Source organism: Rhinoderma darwinii, chromosome 7 (assembly GCF_050947455.1).
Source record: "Rhinoderma darwinii isolate aRhiDar2 chromosome 7, aRhiDar2.hap1, whole genome shotgun sequence".
Classification (NCBI taxonomy): Eukaryota; Metazoa; Chordata; class Amphibia; order Anura; family Rhinodermatidae; genus Rhinoderma; species Rhinoderma darwinii.
Window position 1 is genome coordinate 91,745,122 of NC_134693.1, and position 12,552 is coordinate 91,757,673.

At 37.2% G+C, this 12,552-nt stretch overlaps 1 protein-coding gene across 2 annotated transcripts; it reads right to left on the minus strand.

Annotated features, from left to right (window-relative positions):
• Positions 1 to 2,731: 2,731 nt before the first annotated feature.
• SOX10 (SRY-box transcription factor 10) lies at positions 2,732 to 10,532 on the minus strand. Of its 2 annotated transcripts, none has more exons than XM_075833679.1 (4): positions 10,447 to 10,532; positions 7,196 to 7,602; positions 6,602 to 6,855; positions 2,732 to 5,902 (listed from the first exon to the last, which is right to left on the minus strand). In XM_075833679.1, exons 2-4 carry the CDS (start codon positions 7,579 to 7,581, stop codon positions 5,226 to 5,228), a joined length of 1,317 nt encoding a protein of 438 aa, XP_075689794.1. In that variant the 5' UTR covers positions 7,582 to 7,602; positions 10,447 to 10,532; the 3' UTR covers positions 2,732 to 5,225. The 2 variants fall into 2 exon arrangements, with proteins under 2 accessions (XP_075689794.1, XP_075689793.1); XM_075833678.1 differs by having other exon boundaries at positions 10,443 to 10,532.
• Between the last annotated feature and the right edge of the window lie 2,020 nt (positions 10,533 to 12,552).

The following is a 12,552-nucleotide window of genomic DNA, read 5'->3' on the forward strand; positions in this document are numbered from 1 at the left end:
CACTGCAACTATCTTATTGTTGACAGTATGCATTGCTATTTGAACCCAATAAAAATACATGTTTTAAAAAAACTGAAATATCCAATAGGGCTCATTCAGGCGAACGTGAATAACGTCCCTGTGATGTGCAGGGAAATCATGCGCAGCCCACGGACCCATTGATTTCAATGGGGCCGTTCACACATGCAGGAGTTTTCACGCAGCGTGTGTCTGTTGCGTAAAACTCAATGTATGTCCTACATTGGTGCGTTTTTCACGCACCTATCGCCCATTGAAGTCAACGGGTGCGTGAAAATCACGCACAGCACACGAATGCACATCCATGTGCTGTGCGTGATTTACGCATCAATTCAATTGCAAATAATAATTTAAAAAAATGTGCTTTGCGAATGCGTGAATAACGAATGCCACTCGCAAAGCACGGATGCAATAACGCAACACACACGGACCAGTTTTTCACGCGCGTGAATCTGATACACTCGTGTGAATGTAGCCTTAGATATGTTAACAATGTGCAGCATTTTATAGATTTGTCACAAAGTGAACTGAAGTGGAAGTTGTCACACATAACTGGCATAATGGGATTATATACGGTATGTTTTGCAAATTCTGAACTGTTTAACTATGCGTGGAGAAATATGTTAATATATATCTACGTTTCACACACTATATATTATTTATGACATACGACAAATGTGGTGAATATACCCGCATGTAAAATGTAAGACAGTCGGTCATAACTATTGACATAGCATTGCAACGTTAACCAGTCATGACACACTTCTGTGCACCTCTTGGTTATAATCACTTTTGTAAAGTTGGTATTAATGGTTTTGATTGTGAAAAAGACCAATTTTTTTGTTTTGCACAAAAGTTCCTGGCCTGCATTGTTTACAGTACTGTATTGTTTTATTAACTTGTTCAAGAGGGGCACATGAATTTCTAATGAAATTACCGTAGTCTGAAAACTCTTCAAAGGCTTGTTTACTGGTGAAATGGAATCAGGATGACTAGTCATGTTGTTGGTAACTGTGAGGTTAAATTTGGCCAAATTAGCTAATCAGGCCAGCGTCCCACAGCAGAATCCCTTAATCACATTTGGGATGTGAAATTTCATCCGTGCAGACCCGGCTTTGTGTGTAAATCTGCAGGAGCAGTTCTGGCTTTTCCGGGGTCAGATTCTCAAGATCTCCATTAAATAGAGCCTTTGTTTTCAAGGCTGTATGATACGATCATGAGGAACCGGAGACTGTTGGATTGGTCCTGGGGAGGGGCTGAAATGGGAGGGTGCACAATAGACGCCATATTTAACCCGTTACAATTATTTTATCTGGAATTGCTCGTTGTATAGTAAAGTACAGCAGAGTTTTCTTCTGCTTCCCCTGGTCACTCCATGTATGTGATTGCCGTTAAAATTAATTATCTTGCTTTTAACTAGGAAAAGTGGAGAAGGGTGCTTGTTATTATGTTATTATTGAGCGGTCCAGTTTGGTTGCCAGGTTATATAATACAAGAGCCATATGCATACAGAGACCACACTTCCACACTCTTCCAGTCATACAGTCGACTGCCTCTGGTGTTCAGTGTTAATAACCTGGCTAAATGAAATAATTGATGTTAAAGGTGTTTTATTAGGTTTTAATAAATATTTCTACCAAGCTGATAGACTTGACTATTCTAGTAAGTGACTATAGTGTGTTTCTGCTGTAGCTATGTGTGATAACAATGTCTTTTGAGGAAGCTTTTCCCTCCTTAACATATATAAATCCAGCAGTTTGGGTGTTACTGTTTGCACTTGCTTCGAGTGGTATGCCACCGAGATTATGTGCCTTGATCACTAAGGCTGGGTTCACACGACCTATTTTCAGACGTAAACTAGGCGTTTTATGCCTCAATTTACTTCTGAAAATACGGCTCCAATACGTCGGCAAACATTTGCCCATTCATTTGAATGGGTTTGCCGGCATACTGTGCCGACGACCGTCATTTTACGCGTCGCTGTCAAAAGACGACACATAAAATGACTGCCTCGTCAAAGAAGTGCAAGACACTTCTTGCGATGTAATTTGAGCCGTTTTTCATTGAATTCAATGAAGAACAGCTCAAAATTACGCCCGTAATTGACACCTCGCAAAACGCGAGTACGAGAAATTACGTCTGAAATGCAGGAGCTGTTTTCTTCTGAAAACAGCTGCGTAATTTCAAACGTAATGGTCGATATCGTGTGCACATACCCTTACATTCATGTCCTACAAAGTGTTCACCATAGTGACTATTAGGTGCTTAATATACATGTAATGATAATATGATGTTTTATGGACATTGAACTAGCATCTTAATTATAATTTTAAAGGGTAACTAAACTTTTAAAAAACTTTTGACATGTCATAGTGACATGTCAGAAGTTTTCATTGGTGGGGGTTCAACCACTGAGACCCCCACCAATCGCTAAAAAAAGCGTATGAGCACTGTGCAGATTATTTTCTGATTGGCTTTCCTTGGACCGGTGTACAGGTTTAATAGAAAGTCTAGGAGTCTGTACACCACTTGCTTGGCTTTCCGAGGATGGCCGATCAGAAACAAAGTTGCCTAACGCTCACATGAGTGCTTCTGCTGCTTTGTTTTAGAGATTGGTGGTGGTCTCAGTGCTCGGACCACCACCGATCAAAATTTCTTACATGTCACACAGGTTTTAAAAGTTTAGTTACCCTTTAAACCATGAGTAGACTGAAGAATATAAAACTTAATATTACAGGTTTTAAGGAGCCAGGGGCTATAAACATCCATTGACTTGGCATGGATTTTTTCAGGCCCTCGATTAAGGAACAGCCCCACTACATGTTACATTTATATAGGGTGGAAAAGAAAAACACATCATTAGACATGGTCAATGAAATGTTTCATAGTCATAATCTGGTAACTCATGAACAAGTTTTTGCCTTTACTCTGTAGTGTTTCCATAAAGTTTTTCCTCTTCTATGTCCCCTTTTACTATCACATGTTTTTTAACTGCTACCATATTCTGCTTCTAAACATATTTCCAGCCCTGTAATAAACAATTTTGAAGACACCATTAGGCCCTCAATCTCATTTTTGTTGTCAAAGGCACTGAGAGGGGGAGGGAGTTCCGTGCCTGATGTCAAGTCGCTTCAGGTTCCTATGATAAGAAAAAAATAAAAAGCAAATCAAATGTATGTAAAATATTACATTGAATAATCCAGAAAACTTTACTTTTTATTTTTATATATTTATCTTGTATATGCACAGTTAAAAAGAGTGACAACTCATAAGAACTGGGTAAGATAGTATGATATTTACATAAATAAGATAGATACAGTTACACATAATAAGAAAGAAATGACAAAATATTGAAAACAAAACCTTTAGCTGAATAAACACCGATGGAGGAAGGGACAAAATGTTGTTATACACTAGGGTTTATCTGGGCATAGGACAAAGCATCAAATAACTTAACCCCAAATGGGCTCATGGATTTCTGTCCCTCTTCATTTCAAAAACCCAAAATTGAAACAAAAATGATTAAACCAAAGTTTGCCGAGACATTATTTGGTATAAAAGCACCTGTCTCGTCACACCTGTCAGAAACAAAAATATATATTCAGATATATATTTTTATATTTACATATTGCTTTTACTGTTTCCATTTTTTCATCCTGATAAACATACTTCATAGTATCCTGTTAGGAGAAATGCCAGTATATAGTGTTGTTTTAAGGGAAAACAAAATCCCTGCCGTCTAATGTATGGCTATGTATGTAGTGGAGGGAAATGCTGAGCCAACTGCCCTCTGCATTATCCCTTTATGTTACTAATCTCGCTTTATCTCTTCTACAGATTGGTATGCTGGTATGTTTGCGCTAGGTAGCCAAATAGGTTTGTATAAATGCTAACACATGGACATGCTAGACATCTACAAGAATATTGTAATATCATGTTTACAGCTATCACTGACATTCTAAGACATTATAAAAATATGTAAACTTCCACACAATGTTCCTGAATAAAGACAGGAATATATTTCAAATCTGTAACTGACTTGTTACTTATGACAAGTAGAAAGCTGTTACATCCATTCTACAGTAGAGAGACAGTGAAGTCCAAGTTTATCTATTTAAGGCTATTATTTGATCAAGCTTAATATATTATTTCATTCTTACTTGCCTTTCTGTACTTCCTCTAGGTCATGGTAACACAACTACCCCTAAAGATTTATGTTGGAAGGGGACCGCCCAGGTATTTTCCATTCTAGATGTTGTAAAGAAATATCTATACCATGTTCTTAATAAACATGTATCTGTTCATTCAGTATGCATAACATTAGCAATACCATGTTGCAAAAGTAATAAAAATGCCTTCTTGTTTGCTGAAGACATTTTCTCAGCATTGCACAGTACTGTGGATGAATATGCAAGCCAAATGTTGGCCATCTTGAGACACCCAACATTAACTCCAATTGGAGCTATTTGGCACCTTATTGTGTTGACCACTGCACAATAAGTCGATTACTTTTGAATGAATTATCTCCTGCCGTCACTTGCTCTAATTCTTCAGGAATATTACGATGCAGCTCTGTTTGCTCACCATCCATACAGATGGGATTAGGAGAGATAAAACAAGAACTATATCAGATTTTCCATCATAAACTATTATTCATCTTAGTATATTGTGGACTTTGGGAAACTAATAATCAGTTTATTCCCAAAATGTTAAGCTGATTAGTGATGTATGGACTATCCCTTCTTTCAAACTGGTTAGCAGCCCAGGTCAACTGGATGAGAAAATCAAGATGCTTTTTAGACAGTATTTTTTTTTTTTGGCAGTTGTTTGGCTGTTCATAGTCAATTCTGCCAGCCAATCTGGCATCTAAAGTCAAAGCCACTACAAAGTCAGATGTTGCAGCTTCCTCCCATAACATGGGTGTCACTAGTTCATAATTGGTGTATAATCTCTATTCCCTTCCCCCATCCCGGCATTGCCCTGCTATTCTAGCCCACCATTTTTACACTGGAGTCTTGTTTTTACTTAAGAGAATAGGCCCATTTTTCCCTGGTCACCGTCTTTCTCAGTGGCCCGTAGAAACCAGTTACAGTTTCCTGGTGCTCTTGGAATCCGGATTCTACCTGGGATGTGAGCTGTGGGAGGACCCCATCGGAGTATTGTTCTCTCCGAGAGATGTCCCTCCTTTGCCTGTTTCTCTGTAATTCTCATGGTCTTGACAGAGTGGTGTAGACAGGCTGTTCCCAATGTGTTGGGCTATGTGATGGAGCCACACTAGGTGGTTCAGAAATTGCAGTATAAAGAGGACGCTGTGGAGGGCCCATATAGGAGAATGCCGAGTACAGCCCTGATGCCTGACTAGAATGGCTGTAATAAGAACTTGTTGGTTGGTGGTCTGAGTACTCGAACTGTGGTCTTGAGATGGAAGGGAAGGGTGAACCATAATGTGGCAGCCCCAATGAGGTGTAGGTCAGCTGTGATGTGGACGGTTGCTCTATAAAGTGGCTGGTACTTGAGTTTTCCGTCTTCACCTGAGCTTTTGAGTCTGCCACAGTGGGAGCATGTTGCTTTGCCAGGGCCCAAGCAGAGGGTCCAGCAGCTAAAGCTCCACTGAGACCATAGCTGGAAGTGTAACCCCCAATATGACTTGGGTGTGCTGCATGACCATTAGGTGGAAGGTACTGGTCAAACTCATTGACATCAAATGGCTCCATATTGGACATAACTTCATGGCTTATTTCCCCAATATCAACGTTGCCAAAATCAATGTGTGGTTTCCCTCCATCTGCAAGGGAGCGAGATCCATCTCTCTTTCCCTCAGATTTTCCACCCTGAAGTTCTGTTTTAGGTGTTGTTGGTGGGGTGGGAGGACCATGACTTTGTCCTAAAATATATAAAATGTAAATGTACATTGTTAGAAAATGTAATATATCCCACAGCAATAAAAAAACAATAAGTCTGACCTTACTGAGATATCTCCTCCAACCATCTGAACCATTTGGTATTTTGTTTAATACTTATGCAAATACTGATGATCATGGGGAAAATAATCACTTTTACCTTTGTACTGTACATATGATCATAGCTGGTTCATTGCTAAATTGAGATAGGACAATGTATTAATTAACTCGGTACAAATATACATCAAATGTAAAAATATTTCTGTACTTGACATAAGTAGAAGTCCAAGCTCTGTATCAAGTGTCCCACAGATATGTTAGTTTACAAGATCACAGAAATAGATGTATCTCTAATCAAGGAATTGATTGTTATATTAGTGGTACCATGTCAAATATTGTGTTTTTACATTGTATCTCTTATTATTGTGATGTCCATGTAATGGAGGTTGATGTAGGATGTTAACATGGCAAATCCAACCCGTATTTACTAGAGGACACGCATCAGACATCTGAGTCTGACACTTGGATTTCTGCCATGGATGTGCCAGTTTAATGTGCCGCAGACCCGTACAAGTAATAGCCACAATAAATGGCATGCTACTTGTTCTCGCCAATTTTTCTCTGCTCCATGTGAAAGGGGTTACAAATACGTGTGTACAGGGCCTAATTTTGATTTCTATTACCTGTGGAGTGCTCTGAGTTCCCATCAGACATAGGAGAACCATGTCTATGGTCCAGATGTGAGTTCTTGTAGTGGGCTTGTATGGACGCGGCACCTCCTTCATTTTCAGAGGAACCATCTCCCTCTCCGTTGGTGGGCTTTCCATTTTTTCTTCTACGAGGCTGATATTTATAATCTGGGTGGTCCTTCTTGTGCTGCATCCGCAGTCTCTCAGCTTCTTCTATGAAAGGTCTTTTATCATTTTCATTTAATAATCTGTGAAATGAAACCCAATTACAGTGATATCTAAGATTGGCTAACTTTATAGGGTGAGAGTAACTTTTAAAGGTATCACTTTCACTTTAAACCTTCTGCTATGAAAAATAAAATTGTATTATTATATATAATGTAGTCCTTTGAACTGATCTTTTTGCATTAATAATGGACAGGCAAACAAGGTGAATATTGAATAACAATGGATAAAATTTTCAGGTTTGAAAATGTAGCAAAATAGCAATAAAAGCAATGTAAAAGAGAACAAAATAAATGTTTAAAAAAAAATGTGGTTCTTTAACAACTCTTATTGTCCTCCTTAGGCCTATGCTAGAATTCTTACCTCCAGAGTTTGCCAAGTGTCTTGCTCAGCTCTGCATTGTGCAGGTGGGGATACTGGTCAGCCAGCTTACGGCGAGCAGCTTGTGCCCATACCATGAAAGCATTCATGGGTCGCTTCACATGTGGTTTAGACTTATTGCCACCATTGACCCTCACTGGCATAGGAACTAATGTCCAGTCATAACCGCTCAAGACTTGGGACACAGCCTCACGAATGCAGACAGGAAATCTTTCATCCTCTGAATCATGCTCTTTCTTCACCTTTCCATCTTCATCATCATCTGGACCAGAATGGGCGTGAGATGACAGAGGCTCAGGTGTTAGAGAAGGATCTTCAGACCCACCTGGGCTCATCTCAACCTCTGACAGGCTCTGATCGTCACTCATGATGTGTCTTTTACCAGGAAACTGGAACAGTTAATAATAATATTATTATAGCATTTGCCCCGAAGATAGCAAATAATAATATAAGATGCTATCCAAAGAAAATAAAAATATGGCTGCAGGTATTGAAGGGGAAAAGGTTTTTCCCTGAGCACTAACACAACAGGATAAAAGTTACACAAATGAGATGCACGCCAACTTTCCATCTACTGTGTTTACAAAATATCATAGCCCAATCTATACTTAAGCCTATGTAAAGAGAACCTTTATGGTCATCTACAGTTACAATTTCGCACACGCTTGTAGAATTTAAGCTTGGCTTTAACACATGTAAGGTAAATGATCTCCCTGATAATCTTGTTAGGTGGTCATAGTTTCTATAGTCACTTGTCAGAACTTACCACGGGACTCTGCAATCAGGTTATTTTTCCATAGGAATATATCCGTCTGTTCGTAAATTTGGTGACTTCAGAGTGGACAACTGAGAATTAAAATAAGCTTTGTCCATGCCTAGTCCCTATATATACTGTGTGAATGCTGCTAGCTATAATCTTGGATCATCATGTAATTGGTAACCACATGAAAACAAATTCATGCTGATTTAACAAGAGGCATACAAATCCTTTCCTGAAATCTTTCTATGCAGGGCAAAAGGATTTAACGAAATCTCAACAAATTGTACATTTGTTTTATAACAATTGAACGGTGTAGCAACAATTGTCCTAATAGGTTTTAGCCATTTGCTTGCTGGGAAATAAATACTCTTAGCTTGCTATTGCTTTTAAAACTCAGTCATTTTTATTACAGAATTAGTAACAAAGGTCAATATACAAGGAAAAACTAATACTGCAGCAGGAGCATGACACATAACGATATATCCAAATCCATGTTCTGTTTCTTCTCCCATTAAAGCTCAACATATCTCAAAAATAATACAACAGTACTCATACATATGTGAGCAAACAAGCTGATTCTAAAATATCATAGTTCTGCTACAGAATAACAACCTATCAAAAGTGTCATAATTTAATTCAGTTTTGCTATCTGCTAGGGCAGAGGAAACATGGGATTTCTATATACAGGCATTGATGCATAAATAGCGTATTAGAATTTCACGTGAATTAGAACAATATTAGTTGAGAATCTAATGAAATGTTACTACAGTTTACTTGGGACTGCAAGATGGATTTTGTTAGTACTGATCATCATGGACAATAACAATAGAACAAAGTTCTAAATAACTAACCGCTAAACAATAATTTGTGTCCAGATATTGAGGATTTTACAAAAAGTTAAATGATTTTGCCATCCAATAGAGCACTTAAACAGTGCTTTCATCTGACTTTTGGCTATCCCTGTTACTTTTATATTTTGTACTTACAGATATATAATAAGAATTTTTAAGTTGTATACAATTTTTTTTTACCCCTAGTTACTTCGACTTTATATCAATAAACTTAATATGGCAATATGCAAAAGGATTAAAATGTCAGACTATTATACTAATAACTAAAATGTTAATTTTAGGAAAAAACAATGACAAGATGATTACTTTTAGCCATAAGATTTAATTGCTAATTACAAGAGTCAGGTCCAATACCTATTATATCATATCCAAATAAGGACACAGTTGCTTAGCTGTTGAACTAGTTAGAAATATGTGCTGTACTGTACATTCAGGTATATTGTGTCCTTTCTGCAAATAAAAAATGTGCATATCAGGTAACTGCTAATGATTACGATTATTGTACTGACAGCAAATAAGTGCAAGTCCCTCCTTGACTTTGACGGTGAATTCTGCTCTAATAAAAATACTAATGTTACTATCTAAGTGTGATGATAAATTACTTTTAATGTAACTTTTGTTTGTGGAAATTTAGATTAAATCATAATCAACTAGTCCATAACTAAACCGTTTCTACAGCAATGCCATGAAGTACGATTAAGCAATTTATATATCTATCAACAAAGTGAAATGTTTATTTGTTAAGAAAATAAATACAATTTTACATATAAAGTGAAACAGGACCATAATATACAAATCAATACATATTTATTTTACAACAGAATGATTCTGCCTTGTCAAGCCGAAAAAAACAACAATATTCTCAGCATGAAAACATAATCCCAAGAAAAACTAATGTTTTAAAAAAATCTAAAAAAAATTTAATATTTCATATGGACGTTAATTCGAGTTTTCTTTTGAGCTACTTAGTCCAAAATGTTATAGCTTGTCCATGTTTCCAAAGGAAAGGAAAAAGAACAACATGTATTCTACATTGTTTTCAAAGCTTTACAATATCTTGTAGTTTTGAGAATATGAGGGATAAAAATTGAAGTATTCAAACAAAGACACCAATAAAAACAACTATAGAGGAAATAGTATGAAATAAAAATCCAAATTTGTTTTAGAAAGTAAAGTATTAGGGAAAAAAATTCACGAATGAGACAAAATAAAGATTTCGAAGAGATAAAATTCATAAAGGTTGAATATCTATAGAAATAGAATGATCAAACATATTAAAATAACAATCTGATATTAAAAATAGAGGTAAATTAGAGTAAAATAGAGAATAATAGAAATATGTAAATAATTACTGAATGTAGGGTCCTAGAAAATGAGACTAATTTATTTAAAAACGAAAAACTACTTTAGTAAAAAAAGAAAAGGGAGACATGAGTAAGGGTTAAAAATAAATGTATGCACGATATGTAGTACTATTAGAAGGGACTGCAATATTAGTAGTATAAAATAAGTTGTAGAGTTAAGAACTGATGTAAAGTGGTATATTGTAGATTGAAGCAAGAGTGAATGTAAGGCTAAGTGAGAGGCAAAGCAGGAAGAGTTGGAATGCAGAACGTACCTACTAAGTCTTAGTGGTAGGAGGTGTGCTGGCTCGATGCTGTGTCAGTAATAGAGGCTCTGTTCTCCTATCTGAATGATGCTCTGTTCGTTGCCCTGATCACTTCTCCCCATGCATTTAAGGCAAGCTTTTCTCAAACAGTCCTTGTCCTTCTAATTGGCTGCAGCCAATGTAGGGGTGGGGACTAAGACGAGAGGTACCTATTTCGGCCAAGAAAATGAAAACAAAAATATAAGATTCTCCACTTTTTAAATGGCCTTGAAACATTTTTATGGGTTAAATCTTAGAGACTTTAATACATCATTCCATAAGTAACTATGATAATATATTATCGTTGTATATCCATGTTCTAAACTCGCAAACCACACATTAACGTTACTATTATTCCAGAAAAGTTCAAGGAAAATCCCATAAACATTAAACTGTTTAAGATTTTACTGAAACCAACTCACACAGGACTCTACACAAATCTTCTAAGATATTATACTGCTCTATGTTCCAACCAGCATGCTATAGATAACTGGATTTAATGCATTCTATGCTATTTACTCACTCTACCTAACTACTTTCATGTAAGTCTGGTAGCCAAGTATATTTGTGTCCAGTACACAGCAGAACCATTGCACGTCCGCTATGCTTCTGTACAACTAATCCTGAGTTACAGTGCTCACAACACCTCATTCATTCACTTCTAATCCAAATCTGATTCATTAATCCACAGATCTTATTCTCTGCTTTGGCACAGCTAAAAATATGTAATATAAAAACATATCCTGTGTACACCACACACATGTACCTACACAAATTGAACTCTGTGGCAAAAGAAACTTCAAGTAATAAGAATGCTACAAGTTCCGTAAATCAAATGTGTTCTTTCTATTCCGTATAAATGTTGCCTGTCTTCCATACCTCCTGATTGTTTAAAGTGTAAGATTGTGTAAAGCGCAGAAAAAAATATATCTTTTTTTTTTTGTTTGTTTGCCTGGGTTTGGTGCATTGTTTCTTCCCCCAATCTTACTTACCTGTTGTACTGATATCTGGGGTTTCTCCAGCCTGTTTCCTCCAAATCATGACAACCTAAGGACCTGAACAGAGTTGTGCTGTGGGCTTCCCTGTCCTCTGTATAAATAAATATACCTAGATCCGGTAATATCTAGAACAAGGAGTATTTCTTTAAACAAGAGGATGGGGCAAATTACGACACCATGTGCAGGCAATGAGATTGTCATCCTACTCTAGAAGTAGAGGATTAGAATCCCTGACATCCCTGGAACCTATTTATGATAGGACTTTATTTTTTTAATCAGAGTTACACTCTAATGTCTGACTCACTAAACTTCCGTCCCATCCCTCTTTCCTGTTTGAAGACCCCAACACCACCTATTAGACTTTGTGTGTAGAAATTACATTTTTCAATGTCTCTCACTCGACAGATTGGGTTAGGCTTGCATACATTGTTCTTGCAGATATGGTGTGATGAGTCTGTGTAGGTATGTTCTGTAGGAGGGGAAAACAGACAGAGGATGTCATGCATAGCCTGAGGGTCCCTTGTCCTCATCTGTGCAACAGCTTGAACAGTGTTCAATTGTTGGTCCCCTCTATTAGGAATGAAAAGCTCTGCAACTAGCAACTGTCTTCCCATGGAAGCAAAGTTATAAAGTCACAGGGATACATTAATTATTTTAGTGATGCTAGCACGATCTCAGGGGCTGTGGTTAAGGAGGAGGGGAATGCATACAACTACATTTTGGCTAGGGTTTTTGGGAGAAGACATACGTAGCATAACCTCTTATCATTGGTAGACCTTATAAGAAATTGGACTAGTGCCCATCCTTTAACATCTCATTGAAGGCGTCTACAAAGAACATTTGATATTAATAGGATTTAATGTAAAGACTTTATAATAATTAAGTCTGTGGTAATTAAGTAACGCACTTTCTAGGAGAAGAGATCTTTCAATGCAGTTCATTTGAGAAGCTGACATTTCCATGTGACTGGTTTCTATGAGAGATGGGTTTGGGTCTGAGGAGCTGCTAACAGAGAGTGAGAGCATCGGTCACAACAAGCTTTTCTGGCTTTTAACAGGGGCTTTACTTAGTAGTACAAGAGT